The following is a 23,645-nucleotide window of genomic DNA, read 5'->3' as shown; positions in this document are numbered from 1 at the left end:
ATCATATTCAGCCACCATATTTCAGGATTGGTCAGCTGCAATATTTAAAATGTTTGCTTTTGAGTTTAGATACATTTTTTAAACTGGCAATTTGTAGTGTCAATTGGAAGCATGCGTCAATGTGTGGGTGTCAATGTCAGAGTGCAATTGGCAGACTGGGAAAAAAACATTATTACCCTATAACTGGAAGGGTTAACAAGCACTTTCGTGGAAGGATCACCAGGTATAATTTTAATGAAAGTTGTAGATTTAACTATACTCAAAATTACTTAAGGCTTTAAAATAAATTAAAAATACTTAATAAATGATACTGTATTAACATGTTAATGCTTATACTAGATTTTCTATGTACCCCGTTCACAGCATACATGTGCAGTGGTATACAGAAAAAACGCAGCTTAACGGACATTGTGTAAATGAGCCCTAAGCAGGAAGCAGAGGGATGCATGGATAGTCTCATTCAGAGATCCACTGAAACCTTTCACTTTCACTTGAGAGTGTCCTTATAAAACATTGATGTCTATTATTTTCCTTTTTTAGCTCTTTCTAGCTAACTTTTTGAACACATATCATATCTTTAAGAACTAATGCTAGTCTCTGATCAACCAAAAGAGGTTTCTTCCTGTAATTTAAAAATGAATTACTGATGGCTAAAGGATAATTTTTTCAACCACAGCCCCAGAATTTAGTTTAGTCATAAAATCTAATAGTGTATATCCTTTCCTCAATGTGTCAGTATGTGCAAGTGTGGACTTGTCTATACTATGATTCACCTTTCTCATAAGTACTTTCTTTGCCTTCTAGTGTTAATAGAGGATGTTGTTTGTTTGTATTAAGAACAAACACCTTGTCCCATATGTTTATCTTTAGTATATAGAAGTATGTATTAACCCCTTGCCGTCCGCCCATTGTAAAATTACGGGCGGACAGCAGATGCTTCCGGCAGGTGGGTGTACATTTACGTGATTTACTTCCTGGTTGCGCAAAGAGGACCCCACCGGGAATCTAAACAGCCGGTAACTGCTGTTTTATAAGCGTTTGGCCGGCTCAGCAGCCGGCCGATCACTTGTATGACCGTGCAAGGCGGGCCCCCTCTGCTGCCATGCCCCCCCCCCATTTGCTGCTGGTATCCCGGGCTCCACTGTCCCTCCTGCGAGCCCAGGACAGGCAGAGCGCCTTTAGCTGTCATTTCTCTGCTTCATCAGCTTCTTTGGGGGTCCCTAGGTTACATTAGGGGTCTTAGAGACCCCTGATGGCTCCATAAAGAGGACCTGCCAGTGTATAATGGCTATCACATAGGGGGCTTGTTAGCACCCTATGTGATAGCAATCAAGTTAAGTTTAAAAAAAAAACTTAAAGTCCCACATAAAAAAATACAAAACACCCAAAATGTTTTAAGTCCCCCACCCCCACGTGCACGCACTCATAATGTAAATACGTGCCAGGTGCGCCTATGTGCGAAAACATCCATTGCGCCACACATTTTGCATATCGCTGCGAATGTTGCAGTGTGAGCAATAATTCTAGGCCTATTAATCACTGATAACACTAAATTGATGAGTGGTACAAGCTTTTAAAACATCGCCTGTGGAAACTTTTAGGCATGGTAGTTTTTGCGATTTCGCAGGTGTGCGCAATTTTAAAGCTTGACATGTTTGGTGTCTATTTACCTGACATGACCCCATATTTTATATATATTTTTTTATAAATTCTTTATTTATGTAAATTTTTTGTTTTTACAAACAATACAGGTAATAAACATAAATCTGATGTACATTAGGGAGGTATAGATTAGCAAAAGTGCAAAGTTGACCGCCTAGGGTCCCTTTGACAAACAGGGCCCTCCCCTCTGGGCAAGACCACGTGTCCATTAGTTTCCAGTTGGAGTTACGATGGAGAAGGATGCTCACCCCTTTAGTTTTAGTATCTGGCGTGGAGCAATGGTAGGCATGGGGGTAGTAGCAGTTGTGGAATTTGGGGACCTGGTCTGTCCGGAAGTGGGTCTCCTGAACAAAGCAAATTTCGGCTCGCAACCTCCTAAACTCCTGCAAGATCATAGATCTCTTCTCGGGTGTGTTCAGCCCCTTTGAATTTAGGGAAGCTAGCGAGGTGGCCGCTGTCACTGGCATGGCGGACGTAGAGAGCAACTCTCCAGGGACTCAGATCACCGTCCGTGGGGCCCGGGGGGAGGAAGGAAGGGAGAGAGAAGGGTGGGGAGGGGGGAGTGGGGGGCAAGGGAGAAGAAGTAGAAGGGGGGAAAGGGGATGAAAGGGAAGAGAAGGGGATGGGAAAAGAGAAGAAGGGGGGAGGGGTAGAAGAATGGGCGACAAAGACAAAAAGCTAAGGGAGGAGAATCCTCAACAGGAACTACACCAGGGGGGAAACCTCCGGTGTGTTCAGGGTCTAAATGGGGGAATAGGCTTAAGGCAAAGGTCACAGAGCCATGTCATAGCTCCGGGCATCGACTTACGGTATACTTGCATAATACATTATGGAACATCAACAAGAACATGAGAGAACATATAAGGGCACTTCAGTGAACACATAGTGAATTGCATAGTGATATAGTGAGGATCGCAGTAGAGCAGAAAAAGACCCCAAACAACAATATCAAGTCTTTGCGTACTCTATATCTATCCACCCTTGGCAATTCCTGCTCCCCTCCACCACTGTAGTTCCGTGATCGGAAGAAGTATAGGTACGTGGGAGTGCGTGGGGGGTCCCTTGGGTCCCAGATCCCAGGGTCACGCTCTGCAGCGGACCAGCAATAAAGCCGAAAGAGGGTTCGTTAACCCATGCGTGCGAGTGCCCACGTGTCCCGGCTCTAGGGCTCAGGACATCCGGGGGGTCGTCGTCGCTCGGGGCGTCTAAGGCCAGGGACCTGGTCCCCGTGTCTCCAGGCCGACACCTAGAAACTGCAGAGGAAACATGACAAAGGAGGGGGCATGTGGGTTGGACTTAGGTATACATACTATATATGTTGCTACATATCTGGAAGGGGAGAGGTCAACCACCCATCCCGTGGGTACCTGGGGACAATAAACAGATGAATGTATAATTGAGGAAGTAAATGTAGGGTGGTCCCGTTCTCAATCCACCCCCCATAAACTTGGGGGGAGGGGGGGAACTCGCCACCTGACTAACTAGGTACCTCTCCTGTGGTTCCCCTCCGGGAGGATGTAACATGGTGGGATAGTCCATCTCGAAGGTCCAGGCGCCCTCCCCCAGTCCTGTCAGAAGAAAACAGAGCACAACAAAGTACCTGGAGGAAATAAATGGTAGTCTACCATGAAAGGGGGAGTGGTACAGGGAGGGGGCTCAGTCCAGAAGGGTCACAGCGGTAGTGAGAGTTAGGCCTCTCGGGCATTCGGGGGTCCAGTACGGAGTCCCGCCCTCCTAGTAGTGTTACGAGGGCTGTTGGAAATGTTGCTTGTGGAGCGTGTTCGGTATGGAGTGGTGTTCCGGGGGGGGGCCATCTCGATTGCGTGGGTGCACCCCGGTCGATTCTAGAGAGGGGTGGAGCCAGTCCGGTACCGCGACACATTCAATTTCCAGGAAGGTGAATAAAGCAGGAAGATCCGCAGGAGTCTTCAGTGTAAAGGTAGTTTCCGCTTTCCGAACCACCAGATGGAACGGGAAACCCCATCTGTTGGTAGCACCCGAGTGTCGTATAGCCTCCAGTAGTGGTCGAATTAAACGCCTCATAAGTAGGGTGCGCCTGGAGAGATCCGGATATATCTGGATAGTCGCACCATCAAAGTCTAATGGTCCTTTATGCCACACGCACTGCATAATGTCATCTAATAGCGAAAACATTTATTCTGCAGATCACATCTCGCGGCCTGTGAGCTCTGGGACCCAGGGACCTGTGCGCCCTGTCAATCTCAATGGGCGTATCAGGAGGGTTATCCAAGTAGAGGTTAAAAATATCCCGGACAGTGGCCCGGAGGTCCGAGGGGCCAGTAGATTCAGGGAGTCCCCGAATGCGCACATTATTCCGCCTGCCCCGATTATCCAAGTCGTCTAAGTGAAGGACAGCGGCAGACAGTTGTTGTTGAGATGCGGATTGGGCGGTCTCTAGGGTAGTGACCCTGCGGAGAAGGTCAGATTGCGTATGTTCCACTGAGGCAACCTGCGAGGTAATGGTGGAGAGTTCCTGCTTAACTTCGGCTAGGTCCTGCTTGTATGCAGTTTCAATGCGGGTAGCAAAAGATTCGAAGTCTGCTTTAGTAGGGAAGGTGGAGGCCAGGTCCGCTTTAGTGGGAAGAGCACCGAGAAGGCGCCTAAGATCGGCATCCAGTATCCCAGGAGAGGGGGAGAACTCTGGAGCCCCTGCTGGAGAGTTCTGAAGGGAGCGCAATATGGGCTCAGATCCCCATGAGCCCATGGAATCTTCAGTAGCGTCCATCACTGGGGGGAGGGACCAGTCCGCTGGCTCCCTGGATGTGCAGGGCAGTTTGGGTGTCTGGTCCTTGTGGGGATGGGGGGGGGAGAGCCTTATTAAGCCCCTTACCTCGGGGTGCAGTCGGAGAGGTCCTGTTCTCATTTGGGTCCCGATTCCCCGTCATCTCGGGTGCGATGACGTCACCACGGCCTGTAGATCGCAGCCGCGTCCTCTCCTCAGATCTCCCGGCTCTGTTTTCTTACCGCGGGGTGCAGTCGGAGAGGTCCTGTTCTCATTTGGGTCCCGATTCCCCGTCATCTCGGGTGCGATGGCGTCACCGCGGCCTGTGGATCGCAGCCGCGTCCTCTCTTCAGATCTCCCCGGCTCTGTCACCAGCTCGCAAGGGGTGTCCGGCGGCGAATCAGATCGGCTGTCTTGTGCCTCGGTCTCCTGGTGGGGCGGGCGGTTTCCCTCGGTGGAAGGGGAGGGAGATGTCTCCTCGTCGGAGGGGGTCGCTCCGTAATTTAGGCCGGTCGGCGTGGAGGCTTCTCCGGCGTTTGTAGACCTCGGCCTCACACGAGGGGGGCGCTCCTCAGGGAGGTACGTGGGGGTCACAAAGAGTCTCTTAATGGCAGTCTTGGGGGTATATTGTGATCCCCTTGACTTGCCCCTTCTCCTCATAGTGCCAGAAACAATGAATGTGCAGCTGTTGTTCCTTTTCTAGTAAGTCGAGCCGGGAGCAGAAAAAAAAGCACAGCTCACACGGCCATTGCCAAGCCACGCCCCCCCATATTTTATATTTTACCAAAAATGTGGGTGCTGATAAATGTTTTATAACATAAAGGGAAAACAGTTTAGTTTTCAAAATGTTCCGTCCTTTTTTCATTATATAATAAAAAATTAAATACACCAAAAGAAAGCTCCACCTGTCCCTAAAAATGGTATAAAATTCATTTCAGTACAGCGTTGCATGACGGAATAAATGTCAGTCAAAGTACTGCAGCGTTGAATACGGAAAAATGACCTGGGCAGAAAGGGGGTTTAATACCCCGGTTAACAAGTGGTTAAAACTAATAGATAAGTAAGATTACGTTCTCATAGTTCTAGAGCTGCACAGATTTTAGTAGTTTAATTGTGCTATTACAATTTCTTCGTGATTAATAGCTAGGAGTAACAATTAATCTCTAAACAGATGGAACAAATAGTTCCTTATTAAGTTACACAGGTAGCATGCAGGAGCATCTTGTGGTGATCAATTTTGCATGAAGGCACAATGCTTTAGTCATGCAATTAACTGCTATAAGATGCTGCTGCATGCTACCTGTGCAGCTTACGCCACAGGTAGCCATTTTTCCCTTCTGTTTAGCAATCGATTGTTACTCCTGTTGGTTTAGTAGCTGATGATCTCCTGCAGCCTTTTTGAAGCCACTTCCTGTCTACATTAGCTCACTCCAGCAGAGGCTGCATGTCTTTGCTCAGGCTGATGACAATGAAAGAACACACATGCTTAATGAGTATCGGCATGGCCACTTATAGTCTGTGCTGAAAATGAATGTGACAACAAATGCAAGGAATCGGGTGACAGAGCAGAGTGTTTTCACCCTATAACAGCAAATGCCTAACCAAGAATGACTATGGCAGAATTACCAGGTATTATTTTAAGGAAAGTTGCAAACTAAAAATTGAAAATGACTTTTCATATTACCATATTAAAGAAAATATGACATTTTATTGATTTGGGTTCACATCTACTTTAACATTTTCTCTAGCGTATCTTCTATGCTTTGGTGTTTTAAATTTAATTCAGATATAATGCAGTTCTGTATTCATTAATACATCCTTAAATATATATATATATATATTATTTTTTTTAACACGGTGGTGTAAGTACCCGAATTTGACTATTGACCTCTTGTAGTCCCTCTATAGCAAAGCTCAGACTAAGGGATGAAGGGGTAGAACAAGGAGCTAATGAGTAGTACTGACATGCAAAGAGCATGCTGATAGGTGGAAAGAGTAAAATAGAGAGAGGCTTATGAGTCTGCTGCTTCTTGCTACGCAGGGCTGTGCCGTGTGGCAGAGATGTGTAAATATCAAAACAAGATGGATAAATACAATTCCTTTGGCATGTAAAATAGCTCTCATATACTGTATGTATTTTATCTGTGTATGTAGCTGTTTGCCTGGAGTTCAGCTTTAAGAAAGACAGAACTGGGATTTAAAACGTTACTACTTGGCTTTTTCCACAGTGTCACACATAGTTAATTAAGCATGTCCAATTGAATAATCACTTACATGTAGCTGTAAACCATAGCCATTTACACTGACACACTCACATCATGGTAAGGTGTTTGCTTATTGCAATCAATAGATTTGACAGCAGATAACACATCAATAGATAACTAACGTGAGCAAAAAAATGAGATCCAACAGTCTGCAAATATCCACTGTTACCAGGCAGTAAGCAGTAGTCTATTCAGTATACAAATATAGTCACTTACAATGTAGCTGCAAAGAGATCTTTAACTACCTCCGGGCCGGCCGTAGTAAAAAAACGGCCGACCAGGAGCTCTCTCGATCTGAGCGGGCGTCTCTAGACGTCCGCTCAGACACGCCCTCAGACATAATGGTATAAAATTCATTTCAGTACAGCGTTGCATGACGGAATAAACGTCAGTCAAAGTACCGCAGCGCTGAATACTGAAAAATGGCCTGGCCAGGAAGGGGGTCTAAACACCTGGTCTTGAAGTGGTTAAGCTGTACAGTAATTCACTTTGAAAATTGTGACTTCCCCGATATGTGAGAGACAGAATAATATAATGGTTTTATCAGTGATACCATCTGGCTAAACCAATTGTTGCTGTAATTTTAGCTCCTGAGAATTGCATCCTAGTGCATCATAGCTGAAGTTGCTATATTGTTTACAATCTGTAAAAATAGATATGGCAAAATGAAAAATAAAAATGTTTTGGAGGAAGTACACATCCTGTCGTCAAAACCCAATTAAACATTTTGTTATTGTTCATACACATAAAAGGATATTGTTGTAACAAACTTTTTTTTTTAAGTGTCACAAAATGTTTTCGATACAAATACCATCTGTCGCTTTTATACTCTAAGTTACAGTAATAAAATGTGGACATGCTTTGTTGAAGTAACTACCTAACAGTCTTATGTTGCAATGCACTGTAAAATGAAAAGACCTTATATGCTTTTATAAAACAAAATTGCTCTTCTTTTACCATTGCTTTTTATTCCAAACTTAGCACTCTATTTTGCGTGTGAAAGTTGTGTAAACAGATATATATGAATATACGATTACAAGTACACGTTGCTTTAGCAAGGTGCAAGAGCTTTTTTTTATAATATGGACAATTGTATAGTTAAACTTGTCAGTGTTCTATGAGAATGTGAGCCTTGGTTATTACTACATTTACTTGTTAGTAATCTCACCTACTATTTAGTCAGGTCCTTCCCAAAAGTGGGCTCTCAAAAAGTGAACATTTACCATGTTATAGGGAATATTTCAAAATGTTAATTGTGCCTAAGACGTACTTTGAAAATGTAGCAGCATGCTTCCTGATAGGTGCCTAGGCACTGCTCTGCCCACAGCCTTACAGTTATTTGTCAACATGGTGAGATCTGAGACACTGCTGCCTCTAGCTACTATTCTCAGGAGATTTGGGGTGAGATTTGGTGATGTCACTACTGTGCTGCTCACTGTTCTCCTTTCTAGGAGGCTCTGACATGAGGAAGCAAAGCTCTGTATCTACCAACATGGCAGCTACCACACAAAGACACAAGGCACAGCGCACAAGACACACGTGCAGAACAAGGCATGGTAAGACAGTAATGAGAATATGATCCGCTGTATAAGGAATAGTCAAGGTAACCTCCCTGGCGTTATTCCAGAGTGTGGCTCAGGGTTAATTTTCAGTACCAAGAGCGGTAACCCCGAGCCACACTCGGGATTGCGCAAAAGTGTCACTTTGTCCCTGTGAACCCGCGGTGTCCTCTGGTGTGTGCACCCGGCCGATGCCGGAATTTGGCTTTTTAGTTTAGTTTTCGCCCGTCACAGCGGGGGCGGAGCCGGCGGGAAATTCAAAAGTGCAAACATGACATTTACACAGAATACACACAATATAATGTAATCTGCTATAATTACATATATGTATCAAACTATTTCACTTAAATTTTGTCCCTAGATTGACCTCAATGGAGCCAAATCAACAGTTGACTTTTCTGTGTTGCTCCTTCAAGACCTCACTTCTGCATTTATTACTGTGAATCACCCTATGCTGCTGCAGACTTTGGACTGGCTTGGCATTAAAGACAGCACCCACACATAGATTTTTTTCTATACATATCACATTTAATACTATTTCTGAGTTTTCTTTAATTGAGTCTTATCCTGTTATACACCATGCCATGTACATGAGTACCCAAGTAATCAGTGCCTCAAGTACAGTGTACCTAAGCACGAATGTCTGAGTATTGAATTATTACTTTTCTGTTCATACCATCTCTCTTTGGCAGAGCTCACTGTTTAGAACAACTCCAAACCTTGTCTGTTCATTTGTCACATTTGTAAAATACAGACCTTACTAATTCAAAACACCACCACTTCCTTGTGCATGCTCTTATAATACCATAACTGCTGCAACATCTTCCTGAATGAAAAGGCAAACACTTTACTCTCTCCCACTATCTATTACTATTATTGTCTTGTTTGTTACAGCAAGACTTATTCATCTCTTCCACCACTTTTGATTTTTGAATATTCAGGAAGATTTCAAAATACTCTACAGCTCACACCTTATCTACTATATATATCTGGCCTTACACACAAATACCTATCAAACTGCCCTCTCAACTTCTCTACTAACCTGTTGTTAATGTCCTTCTACTAGTAACCACAGTTCATGCATTGCTACAGAATTTGTGAGAGGAAATTTGTTTTCTGAGTCATCATATAAAGGGGATTCCACTATTAAAATCTTTAATCCCTCAAAACCTACCTCTTAAAAATTGGTTAGGCGTCTTCCTCTCTACCCCCAACAGTTTATCACCAAGTAACCAACTTGGATAACCTACCATTACTGCTATCTCCCTTGTCTATTTTGTGTTTCCACACCTTTTGGATTGCAAGCTCCTAAAGGATCCTCTTTTCCTTGTGTCATGCATTTGTATTGTCAGGAATCTGTAAACTGCACCTTCTATTATATAATGTACAGGGCTAAATGATATCTTGGTGATTTATAAATAAAGGACAATAAAAGTTATAATAAAAAGGAAAACTTTTGAAAGGTAGTTATTGATAGCATTATTGGTAGAGCAATGTAGATGCAATATTGCATCACTAAAATATATCTTTCGTTATTGGAATCTAAAGGTAGCCCAACACCGTATACATATACATAAACCTGCAGATTTAGCAGGGCTCTACAAGAATTATGGCTTGGTGTGCAAAGAAGCTCAACACATGACTATGGTGGGTTATTTCATCTTGCATTTAGTTAAATAATACACTAAATGTTTAAAAAAGGGCGCAATTGGCCCTAAAAAAAAAGGTTTTCACTGGAGATGATGTTTTCTAAAAATGAATGCATAGTACACAATTTGATTTTGAATTTCTCTATTTTCATATAACCAGTACAGCGAGCACCCAATATACACTGCTAACATAAATTTACACAGAGATATTTTAACTTTTTAAATATGCTTAAGATATTTTCACCTTATAACGCTAGAGAGATTGTTATACATACCCATAAAGTAGGAAAAAGAGAGAATTAATGTAGAGTATAGGTATGGAAGTATATTACTTGCAAAATGTATTCATGATACTTGTTTGTATCCCCTGAGTATTTGCTCATGAAGTATTTATCCTATATAATGTTGTACAAAGTAAAATGCTGCTGGCATGATGGCTTATATAACTTAAACAGCCACCAAGGTCATATATGACCGCCAGCATTTGTAACATTCCTGAGAATGCAGATATATAGCACAGTGAGTGCAGTAACGTGCGCATTGTTCCATGACAAATTTCTTGCCTTCCTTTGGATTCACGTTATAAGAGGTTGTTGAAAATGTCACAGCATGGATTATGCCTTTTGTATTGCCATTCAAAATGAAATGCAGAAACTCCAGTAAGAGTGACTTAGCATAATTTTCATATATTTTATTTTTATTGTGCTTTTTTGTTGCATTAAGGAATTACTACTCGAAAGCCTATCTACCAAATGCTGCATAATGTAGCATTGAGTTTATTTAGCATGTTGTTTATTTAATGTCTTTTAAAAGAAACACATTCCTCTTTTTTTCTCTTGCACTTTTTGGAGTGTAGGGGTTTAAAGGTGACATTATATGTATAATAAGGTCATGTGTAAGACGGCCACCAGTGTCACTCTGTGTATCCATGCTAATGAAATGTGCCCTCTATAAATTTAGAGTGTGTTCTATTATTTGTGATGGAATAACAAAGTAGACAGGAGGTGTAATATGATTCAGTAATGCTTAACGTGTCATTTTCATTTTCAAGTTGTGCTGCCATCTGTGACCTAGTGATAACCTGCACACTTGTTATGCATAAATCCCATTATACTTGCATAGTTTAGTGTTCCCATGGAGTTACTATACAACAGTGATTTTCTTTAGAATGTTACTCATCAAGGAACATACAAATGAGCATAAAAAGAGAAAACATTTGATGTAACCCATCGTTGTAGCTGGAGTGTTTGTCATCAAGCTAAATTAAAAACCTCAGCTAAATCAAGCAGTTATAAAAAGCAGAACATGCATATCATTATTTTTATTTTTCTCCTTGAATAAGAAAATTAAAGCTCAATTTCTATGTTTTTTCATATAGTTATTCATACTTGTTTTCAGTATCTTTTGATTGAAGTGAGCATTTCTTTTAATGGTAAACGTGAGTGGCACAGTTATCACTCTGGTTATAATATAATTCCCACAAGAGCTATATATAAGATATGGCGATTTGGACATTACATAGGAGTCAAATGACATTCAGTGGGGAAATCGTGTCTGTGGTCAAGGCGACATGGGGGGTTAGACCTCGTTCACCTCAGAAGCAGTGCTTTCCGGCCCGATTCTGGCCAGAACGCACTACATCACATTGCAGCTGGCTCACTATGTTGTTGGGCAGGAGGGGGCGTGGTGATCCATTGAAGTGAATGGCACCGTAGCCACGCCCTCCGGCCGCAATGCAATCGGCCGCATGGAATCGCAAGGCACATTATGCCTGCGGTCCAGTCTGGTCTGAACAAAATGCTTCAATTACTATTTTGATCGGACCGAACCGCAGGCATAATGTGCCTTGTGATCGCGTGTGGCAAGAGGGCGTGGCTACGGTGCCATTCACTTAAATGGACCATCACGCCCCGTCCTGCCCCACAACATAGGGAACCGGCCAGAATCGGGCCAGAATTCACTGCATCTGGTGTGAACGAGCTCTTAATGCTTGTAGATTACCATGGTGTTTAGTTATTTCGATCTTTCTTCGTTGAATACATTTTGTATTAAAGTCAAATGACATCCAGTGGGGAAATTGTCTCTGTGGTAAATGGGATATTGGGTGGTTAATGTTTGTGGATTACCATGGTTTTTAGTTATTTCTTCTTTCTTCAATATATACATTTTGTATTAGAAGAAGCAAATGGTGATTGTAGAATTTATTAATACATTATCAGTATTGGGCGTAGTTTGTTGAGTCCATTAAACAGGGTGTTTCTTTTGTCTTTAAATTTTATGTAAGTGTTTTACAATAGAGAGAGAGAATGACCTAAATTTCTGCAATGACAGACAAAGTTAAACTTAAGGCAAAAACACAAACTGTATCTATAAACCATGCAAAAAGCTATGTACATGTGACTGCATATTGTATTTAGTTTTTGGCAGGAAAAGCATTTTTTCGGATGTCAGTTTATAACATGCCCTAAAGTATGTCTGCATATAAATTTACCCTTTGTGGGTTGTTTTTTGTTGCAAAATACTAGCATTACAGTCTGTGCCATCTGATCAATAAGGGAATATTCTTAAATGCAAGAATACCAATGAGTGCAGCCACCAGAAAAGGTATTTTAAAAAAAGTCAGGAATAGGCATTTGAAGGGATCTAAATTTCCAGTCTTAAATTGGTATAATATTGTAGCCTTACCTCATAATACAAAAACAATCAATACAGTAATTTGTAACCGTGTGGACATTTATTACAAATGTCTACTGGTAACTAGTTCTCTCCAAATTTCAGTATAGATACTTACTACATTCGTATTTATTTTCTTTTTTACAATTAGACTTTATTGGATTTTAACAGTACATGGGTACAGTACAAAACTCCATCAAGTAGGCAAATAAAAGAAAACAGGAAATTAAATACAATACAGATTACATCAGATTGTAATATGAGCCAGCGCTTCAAACCAAATGACATTATCTAAGCATCAGAAGATAAAGTAGGGGACAGAAAATACTTTACATAGTTGGTTTTACTTTGGAGTGGGATAACCAGGCTTCCCATTAGAAGTGACTTTTTCAATGGAAATCATTCTTGTAAGCTTTCAGTCTTATGTATTGAGCTTGAACATTAACTTTGTTAATAACTTCAGAGATGCTAGGAACGAACGTTTATCTCCATTAGCTAGTGACGGTTAGCCCAGTCATGTAAAGAAAATGAGAAGCTATTGTTTTATAGCAGGAGGGAAAGAATGTTATGCCTAAACTTAATAAGGCCAGGGATAGGGAAGGCTGAATTATTATGGCTGTTATGCCATTCAAAAGATTGAAGAAGGAATTCCAGAAGCTAGAATGACACTTGGAGAGAATGTGAACAAACATGGACCTTGTTCCACATATTAATGAATTGCAAAACAGGTGCAAATAGCACATGTTGAAGTTGGCTAATAAGTTTGGAGTTCTGTACCACTGGAGGAGGATTTTCTGATAAAGTTTTCAATGCAATAGCCTTCTCCAAACTCTTCACACTTTTGTGAATAACCCTGTTAGTGTTTTTGAGATGAGCAGGGCTTTGGGGTTATGCCTCTAGTCAATTGTTTTTACATTGAGCACATCATTTTTTCAGAGTCCACCAAAACCAATACTTTGTGAATTGCTTACAAAATACAAATCATTTTGTGAATTGGCAACAGGAGCGCAGGGCAGCTCATTGACATTGTGGCTTCCATGTATGTGAATTGAAGCTTTCATAGCTGCAGCAGAATTAAAGTGCACGCTGTACTATGTAACATGAATGTAACTGTAAATATTAAAGAAAGTACAACAATATAATGTGGCTCTCAAAGCATAACTTTCTTTACACAGCAGATTTAAAAAATAAACATTTTTGCCTGGAGTTCTATTGTAACTGACCACTGCACTCTGTATGCTGGGCTTTATATGACAAACTCCTGACCATTGCACTCTATATGCCAACGTTTACAATGGTTGCCAAGTAGTCACTGACTATGTTAATGAAGTTCTTATTTAAGGTATGCTTTGTGCAGAAAAGCATATATCATGGAAGAGTTTCATTTTTTGCAAACAGTTGTGCTGAGGTTTGTATGTCTGTTAAACTTTTGCTCAGATCTTTTAGACTAAGGCATATGTTACCATGTACCCAGGCTCAAATTTCTTATAGAGAAACACCAAGTCTCCACAGTTGAATACATCCATGCCAAAAGTTGCATTAAGGTCAAAAAGGTCCTTTTTAGATAAGTGGTGATTTGTTTATGTTAAAAGGACATCAGATGGGTATCTTGAATGTTTTTAAATACCCATGTCTCTGTACAAATATCTTAATTCTCAAATATGAGTGGTGTGAGAAGGACATGACAGACTCCTGTGATGAACTACAATCTCACATTTACTTTACTAATTTGTATTGAGATTGTAGTCTGTTATGGAAATTCGCTTGGGCTGAACGCACAAATCCACGCCGCGCTAAAGGTGTACTTTCAGCATCAAAGTGTGCCAAGCACAAACAATTCCGTTGCGCTTAAAAGCCTGTTGTATTCAGCTCTTTTGTACAAGAAACGAAGGTACTTCTGTAGTGCCAGGTAGAGTCAAGACAAGGTGTTGCTTCAAGCTGGAGTTTCTGTGTTCAAGTGGCCCTGACCACTAGCTCTGTTTATTTATATAGCAACAAAAGGGTAACAACAGGAAAGGGAGGCCCCAACAGCCTACTATTTCCTTCATGCACAATGACATCCCAGGAAGTGACAACAGAAAAGGGGAGGGCACCCACGTGCATGAGCAGAGAAGTGCACATGACTCACTAGTGTTAACTATGATGTGCTGAGTCATGTACACTGCCCCAACCAGCCACATGTATGTACATCCGCCATCTTAGTCAGCATGGACCCTATTCAATACTGCTCAGAGTGACCAGTATCTAGTAAGATCATTCTATTTTGTTCGTACAGGTTTGGGACTATCTTCGGGGACATTGCTAATGCTATTGTCAATGTACGGTACCAGTATACTGACAAGGCAGATATCAATGTCTTCTCGTAAAAGCAGATATGTATCCAAAAAGGGATAGCGCAGCCGCAACAGAAATATAGTATGTATCTCTCTTTATGCAGACTCCGCTTTGCTAATGTGTATAGACGTTCGCCGGCAATAAGCCCAGCGCATTGCGCTTGATACTCGCAAACCGGCAAACGCCCACACACCGCGAACATGTCTCTAAGCCCATGAGAAGGTTGAATACTGACGGTAGCGTCCCTTGGTTAAATCCAACATAGGGAGACAGATGACAACCTATAGAACACACACACATCTTATTATAAAAATGTCCACATGAGTCCATATAATAAAATTTCAACAACAAGTCCATCACAGGAGTGAGCTTGGAGTGGTGGCTACTTTACAACACACACAAGCACCATGGAGAACAAAACTAGCCACCTTACAGATGGATGGACAGCACTAAGATGTCAGAGATAATTTGAAGATCTACAGCTGAGTGAGGCACAAATAAGCTACATTTTTGTTAATAGTAAGGCTGGGTTCACACCTAGGCGTATCAAATATGCGCGTTTTTTGTGGATTTCGCGTTGCGCATTAACTCCTGAGTTTAGTGTCACGTTAATGGTTAGTAATTGTACCCGATGCAGATCTTAAATGGTATAAACAGAAAAAAAAAATAAAGCAAGTAATGGAACAGGTTAAGACTTAAATCCAACACAAATTTTCAGTACAGGATTTTTCACCTAAAAAAAGTTGATGGGGATTAAAATAGTTCTGTATAGGTGCTACACAAGGCGCCAGAGCATTGAAGTATTCCCAAGTATTCTTTGTGGAGGACCTCTGACATTTTTCAGAGTTTGGAACGAGGTCAGATTTTTTTAATGAGGAATGCAATTTGAGGAAATGTTTTTTTTTATTACTGATGGCAATGATGTTGATGGGGCACCCCCTCATGATGGGCATATTATGATTTCACAGAGATTTAACAGGTAACAGTTAGCATTTTCTTCCTAGCCGTAATTGTGATTTCTGAGAGATTAGTGTAGAGTAATGCCTGCATAAAATAATGTTGAGGTGTCCCTGGACACAGCATGAGTTGTTTGTACTGTATTATAAAAGTGTATGTGAGCAAATACATCTTTGGGTAATTTCTCAGGCAAGTGAGCTGGTTTAGGTAGCTTGTGTGCTCTACCTGTGATTATTTCATTCAGAGGTACAGAAGGCAGACGTGTGGTTATTGTTGCAGGAGTTACCAATTCTGATGGTAACCCTATTGTTCTGAAACTGTATTGTACTGTAAATTGTATTGTAACTGTACTGTCTCCACTATTTTGTAAAGCGCTGAGCAAATTGTTGGCGCTATATAAATCCTGTATAATAATGGTAACTAGATTTGAGGTTTGTTTTCTGCGTAAACAATTTTCCAGATCTCCTAGCTTGAGTTTGATCTGTTGGAGATTATCATCATGTGATCATCTTCATCCATTTTGTTTTCAATGTGGTGCACTCTTTCTCCTATTTCAGAGATTTCTGTTTTGAGCTGGTGCATAATGGAAATCATGTCTGAATATAGGGACTCTTTATAGATCTTTCCATATCTTTTAAGGTGGTGTCAGAGAGAAATCTTTTAAACTGCAGCCATCTTGCCTTGCTGCCAGTCACATCCCCACATAAATCACATGTTGAACAAACAATATCAAGTGGATACACCTTATTTTTAATGTTGATTTATTTGTGATTTTTATCCTAACTAGAGTGACAATTAATACCTCCTATGTGTAAAGCCTTCATCTACAGCAGCTTTCTTTGGGGCAGCATACTGATTCCAGTGCAGGTATATATCTCTTAGTGGTGAAAATGCCATCTTCACTGCCCCTGTGGCCAGTATGCAGCCAGAGTTTGTAGCATTGCCGCTTTCATTGGAGACTTCTTGCACAAGTAGTTTTGTTAATGGCAGATTCCCTTTAATGTATTTAAATGATTTGTTTCCAAGTAAGACTTTTACTTGCCACTTGCTAATCTCAATGTGAATAGTCCTAATTAGAAGCCTGGACAGCTCACAGTAGCTTGCCTCTTCAATGATTTAGGTGTTTCACCTATCAGTAAATGTAGAATAGATTCGGACACAGGTTTTCAAATGATAGTATAATGAGTCTTTTTGATTTATAGCTATATCTAGTTAGTTTAGAACACCAGCGCAATTAGATGGAAAGTCTCCTTTAGTGCTATTGATAGGGAGCAGGAAAACAGGTCATGTTCCAATTAATAATGTGACACTGGGTGTGGCTGGTGACAGCTTCGCAGTTGCTCAGTGCTTTATTACCAGTGGAAAGGAATAAAGTATGAGAGAACCTATTTCAGAATGATTACTGTGTATACATAATAACGTGAATTTTAAGATGTTAACCAAGTACGTGTACAAAAGCTAGCTACAACAGTGTATTGCTTTGAACAAAATATTCCTCCTCCAAATTTTAAATGTAGCAATGATTACAAGTCAGATTGCGGTACAGAAAAAAGGATCACCTATTTACTTATAACTCAAGACACAAGACCAGATAATAATGTTAATTTATTTTCTGTAGTACAATTTTGTGATGTATGTATGAGAAAGATGGTATAAAGCCTGAGTTACAGCAATATTTTTAGCTAACTCTTAAAAGGTTGTATTGTTTATCAATGTATAGATGAAGAAAATTAACCATGGTCTACCATTTATTCAGTAATATATAAAACCTTATCCACCAAGCCTTTTTTACTCTATAACACCCTTGAATTCTGGAGCCTTTTTTGTTTTGTTTCAGTGATGTCTTCTTTACACACTTAATATCTTTTAGCTTTTGTAGTCTACCTTTAATATATCATACATTGTTTTTCCCAGGACTGATAGAGTTTTTTTTAGGCAGTAGATTTGGATATATATTAGATAATATGTATTTTTAATTTTCTAGGTTTATTTAGGAAGAAATAGTGAAAACAATTACCATTTACATAGTTAACACAGCCCCAGAAATTTACCCCAAAAGTAAGGCTCAAAGTGAATGTGTGCACTTTACTATAGAAGAGAGATGTATTCCCTTTTTGATGCTACAATGTGAAGCATGCAAGAACAAATGTGTTTGTCATAAGTTGTATGTAGGTCATAGTATGCATTTTGTTTATCTTCTTATTTTTTTTACCTTTTAAACTTGGGGCTGCTGCAGCTCTCCCCAAGCCTCTAACCTAAAAGAACAGTGATATGCTACAAGTGCTCATATGGAGCGATGTGTAGCAGTATCAGAACCACAGGGGCTAATTCTTTCAGCTCCTGGGCTTAGTGTTGGATGTCAGCTGTCACTGAAAATCACCAGTTACAGCCTAGATGCTAGCCAGGACCCACAGGAGCTGCTGAGTCTCTTTGCCATTTTAAAATGACAATTCAACAAATAGCCAATGTCCCTGTGTTGTGGTAATATGGCACCTGGAACTCAAGCGCTTAACTTAAATCTTTTTATGTAAAGAAGTCAAAGCAAACTGTATTTCGGTCATGTATGCATTTTATGCAGCTTTATCTAGTTAGCATAAACAAGCATAAAATAAGTGACCAACCAGCTTTGGCCTTTTTACTGCATTCCAAGGTATCTAGTTGACACTTTTCTGAGCCTTCTAAGTACTTTCTTTAAATGCTGTTTTTGAAGTTTAAATAGTTATCTTTCAATTTCCTAGATGTCAGTTTTGTCTGGCTCACAAACTCTGACCATTACAGTAGTATGTGTTAGACCAGTGACTACAAAACATCACCTCAAATCCATTAACAATTCATAAAACTACCACTATTGCAGCATTCAGTAGCATTTTTGTAGCACTATTCACAGTATTAGTTTTTGGACAGCTCTCTTACCTCTTATCTTATTTTTGATGTTAACAACTTGTTTTTTTTTGAGGATATGGCTGGCCTGTGTATGCCTTTTCATTGTATTTTATGCACCTTAAAATAAAAATATGTTCTTGTTTTACAGAGCAAGAGGAGTGTGTTAATTGTACAGATGAATGCCGAGTCCTTGGCCATTCTGACAGATGTTGGATGCCGCAATTTCCTACAGCAAACCAGGTTGAAAATGCCGATTATCGCACAAATCTCTTTGTTCCAACTGTGGAAGCTCATGTTGAGACTGAAACTTATGAAACTGTGAATCCCACTGGAAAAAAGACATTTTGTACATTTGGGAAAGACAAACGAGAGCACACCATTCTCATTGCCAATGTAAAACCATATTTAAAAGCCAAGCGTGCCCTGAGTCCTCTGCTACAAGAGGTTCCCTCTGCATCTAGCAGTCCAACCAAGACATGCATTGAGCCTTGTGCCTCAACTAAGGGACCATTGAATGGCTGTGAAATAAAATCAGGAGTCTTGGCAGAAACAACCAATCAATACCTGTCCTCTGAAAGTCAGTACATATCACCTAGTAAACAGACAAAGGACCCTCAGTATATCGCATCAGACCCAATGGCTCGTGTATTTGCTGATGTGCACTCCAGAGTGAGCCGAGACTCAAGTGAAATGGACGCAGTCTTGGAACACCTGGAGCATTCAAACCGTGATTTAGGGCGAGAGTCCGTGGATGCTGAGGAAGTTGTGAGAGAAATTGATAAGCTCTTGCAAGACTGTCGAGGCAGCGAACCTGTGGCTGTTAGAAAGTGAAATGGACAGAGAGGCTATTGTGTTTGCCTTTTTTGAAGTTACATACAGTTTTCCCTTGGTACAGCACATTTTCAGGGGAGATGATGGACAGATGCTGCTTTGTGGCTAAAAGTGAACGTTTAAAGTGCCCCCAAATTCTTGTCACTGTCTTTTTTTTCTGTTACTCAAATTACACTGGCTTTATTTTGACAAAAAAATACTTTTGGACAAATTCAAGAAAAATATGTTGTGGTGGAATTTGACAATCTGGTGTAAAAGGGAACAAAACTGGAGCTACTTGTGAAGTTGTGCAACTTCCCATTGTAGTTGGTGTGACTTAATTTGCTAAGGAAAAGAACCCATTACCTAACAGGGTTAACTAATATATGTGTGGATTTTAAATGAACATCACTAGCTTCTAATTAAAGTCCGAACTAATTTTTGCTGTAGTCTTAGCTGCACCAAGCATCAGCACCCATTTGTGATTAACATTTCTATATAAATGATCAACATTCCAAAAAAATTTCCAGTTCAACCTGTCAGTGTCATGTAGTGCATTCCCATGCCACACATAGTTATATATATAAAAAAATTATATAGTCGACTTACTGTGTCCTGCACTTGCATACGCTAATTCACTTTATGTACGAAAAGTGTTGAATTCGAATTTTAGTGTCCTACAAAAATAAACAGCTGTTTGCATATGGAAATAATTATGTTTTTCAACTGCTAAAAAATGGATCTTAAAAAAATATTGTTGCCATTTAAAAGTAAAGTACTTAGTTGACCAATAAAATTGAAATATTTTTTTTAATTGATTTGTGGACACTAAAATTTGCTCAGGAAAGTAAGATGTCCTATTCATTAAAAACAAATATCACATGACCATTTAAATGTGCAAATGTAAGAAGATTTTAAAGTGTTTACATCAAAATTACATATTTTTATGATTTATTTGCAATTTTAGTGCATATGAGCCAAATTGTTGCGTGTATAAGAGCTATATTGTGTATTTTATTAAATTAATATATAGTTGTGTTGCAAAAAGAAAAAAAAATTGGGCTTATATTGTAAATGGCAAGTGTTGCCTCAGTAGCTGTCGAACTCTATGAGTTTTTGTTTTCCTGTTTCCTTTTCCCTCTGTGGATTATGGGAAGCAGTGCCTCAGAGCTACAACTCTTGTTATATGTATGGTCTTAAAAGGATAGTACATAATCTGTTCAAAATGTGTTCAAAAAGACTGTTGGAGCAAGGTTAGCAAGAAACAAACATATTCCTTAAACATGTCATTGTGAAAGTTTACATTTAAAAGTAGAACTGTAGTCAGGGCTATGGACATTCAAATATTTACATATTTTATACAAGCAGTTATTTTAAAAAAAACTTTAAAACAAGTCCTCACTGACCTCTGTAGCTGCAGGCAACATGAAGTATAGTATCCTTATCATTCCAGCAGAAAGTATTTTAAAGAACAACTTTACTTTTGATGAATTTGTCCGCATCCCACCTGGTAAAATAAGCACCTTTCTCCCAGTTCTCATGATCTTCCCTAAGTATTCCTGCCTGACACTGCACAGCCTTTGCAAGAAAATCATCCTGGCTTTGACCTCCTTCTACTGTGTATGCAGATGTTGTTTTTTAAGTTCATTTCAGCAGCTCAGCTCACCTACCTCACCACTTGTAGCAGTGACTTAGCAGCCTGCCAGCCTTCTTATTCTTGAATGTTAGGATAAATGACTCTATGGTGCCTGCAGCTACAGGGGCCAAAGCATATTTACCACTTGTTAAGAAAATGTTAGTATCTAAATGTCTATAGCCTAGCTGCAGGTTTACTTTAAGCCCATGAGTGCTAACCAAATAAGGAAACCGTTATATACAAAGCCTTAGTAACACCTTCAAAACTGGCACCAGTTTAAATCATTTAATAGCACCAATTTTAAATTATATTAATAAATAATAAAGGCTTATTTATAAAGTGTCTTTAATGTGGATTTTCTACATAGGGGTTCCTAAAATAGTTTTTTTTTTTAAATGAAAATGTTTATTTTGGGACACCAATGGACCAAGGCATCAGAAGTCGTGATGTCAGAGATCAAAAGTGTGCCCTCTTATCCACAGTTTTTCAACAGCTTTATTAATAAAAGGGCCTCTTTTTACTCTCCAGACCCCAGGGCCAGGTGCAGTACCTGCTCCACTAACCATTTAAGCATTAACTTCGACATATTTAGCAAAAAAGTATGTTTAGTTTTGCACAAGATTTGCACCAAAGACACATCTTAAATAAGCCACAAAATGTCATATTTACTAAGCAATGCATATTCCAAAAGGCAACTTAAGGATGGATTTGCCATTAAGCTCAGTTTGACATTGTGAGCTGTCTTATGGAAATGTCTCCCTTAGCAAATATGTGCCATAATAATTTAGTATGATAATTCTAAGACTTATTTATTAACAAAATATATGGAAAATCATATTCTTGTGTCCAGAGACATTTCTAAAGGTATAATTTTAATAATTGCATGTTTATTTGTCTTTTTAATACATCTTTATAAAATAAAAACAAAGGCATAAAAAATACAGATTTTTATACACACAGTATGATATGCACAGACATGTCAAGCTGATCAAACATTGCTATCATGTGTATAGACTGTGTACAAGAAATTAAACATCACATCACAGCAGGAAAATGGGAAGTGTATTCAGATGAAAACTGACCATTGGGAGGATTTACTAAAGGAATCATTCTGGTGCTAGCCCACTTTCCACGTGTTCTTTGCAAATAGCCAGTTTGAGTCTAAAGATTTTTTTAATATATTTTTTTCAACTTTTCCCTCAATCTTGTTTGATGTTACAACATACATAGGTTTGCACTGCTAGTGTAAGTATTAGGACACAGACACATTTACATGTAGTTAGCAGTGCAGGGAGATAGAGCTGTGTAGATCATATATTCAGTACACCTTTCTGTATTCACAAGCAGACTTCAAGAGATGTTGAAAGAAGAACCAATGAAATGCTTTATTCCGCTTCCTTCAAAGCCTGCAGTGGTTACTAAGAGCTGTGCACATTATGTGATTTAAATACAGCTCCTCTTTTTAACTTTTCATTGCACCACACTTGTTGATTGCAGCCCACATCAAAGTTGCCTGGGTACATTTGAAAGACCCAGTGGATGCAAGCCTATAGTTCTTTAGTAAATTGCCTCCTCATATAACATCTGAATTGATTTATTGTGTCATTTCCATAATTCTGTGTCAATCCATTCCTCTGTACTAATTAAAAGTCCGTACATTTCTCTTTGGATCTGTGGTTAAGAATACCATGTCTTTTAATTCTCCCAGGAAATGTCTTGTGACAGCGCTTCATTGTCAATTGCCTACTGGCTGAATTGCATTGTTAATTGTATCTCATTATCTTGGTACGACGTGTACCGCAAAAAACTGACTGTACAAATGCTGCATTGCTCTACATATTTTGGACAATTTATGTACCTAAATGTATTGTCTATGTGTTCTGCAATGTCCCTTTCCACTGGGAGGGCCAGGCTTGAATCGCTTGAATTCCGCAGTAAAATCCAATTTGTTTGTGGCATCTACATATTTCTTTTCAAAAAGAAATGAAGGTTAATGTGATGAAATAAGTTGTAATATGCCATTTTTGTTTCGTATATTGACTGAACAAAAATCATAAACCATCACTTTACACACACACAACTGTGTTTCTTCTGGGTTTAACAAGAAATTTACCTTTAAAAACAATGATGATGAATTTCCATCAGAGTAGAGGTTGTTCGGTTAGCATGGTATATGTTCACATAGTTAGTAAATAAAGTGAGCTGTGTTCACTTTGTATACTCAATGGTGTGCAATAGAAATTTAAAAGCAGGGTTTTTTTTTTTCTTAAACATAATTGGGTGATTTAAGTGAACACAGCTTAATTTTTTTATGATTTTTTTTATTTATAAACTTTACAATGTGAAAATACCCTTTTGCACTGCTGATAACGTTACTCGTTAAAGACAAAAAGATAGACAAAAAAGATACTGCTATGTTTACAACTCATTTTTAGATTTCCTAACCTGGTATATATGTTTAATGTTACTGGTAAC

The 23,645-nt window shown here is 39.6% G+C and overlaps 1 protein-coding gene across 4 annotated transcripts in view; it reads left to right on the top strand.

Annotated features, from left to right (window-relative positions):
• The window catches only part of PCDH17 (protocadherin 17), a 221,797-nt gene extending 201,006 nt beyond the window's left edge, over positions 1–20,791 (top strand). For all 4 annotated transcript variants that reach the window (XM_018569390.1, XM_018569389.1, XM_018569391.1 and 1 more), the window contains one exon: positions 18,873–20,791. In XM_018569390.1, coding sequence (XP_018424892.1) covers positions 18,873–19,555 — 683 coding nt within the window. In that variant the 3' untranslated portion in view covers positions 19,556–20,791. The remainder of the gene's footprint in view (positions 1–18,872) is intronic.
• Positions 20,792–23,645: the final 2,854 nt, after the last annotated feature.

Source organism: Nanorana parkeri, unplaced genomic scaffold (genome assembly GCF_000935625.1).
Source record: "Nanorana parkeri isolate BGI_ZX_2015 unplaced genomic scaffold, ASM93562v1 scaffold1328, whole genome shotgun sequence".
In the NCBI taxonomy this organism is placed as follows: Eukaryota; Metazoa; Chordata; class Amphibia; order Anura; family Dicroglossidae; genus Nanorana; species Nanorana parkeri.
The sequence above is the reverse complement of the archived record's forward strand: the minus strand, read 5'-3'. Positions and strand labels throughout refer to the sequence as shown.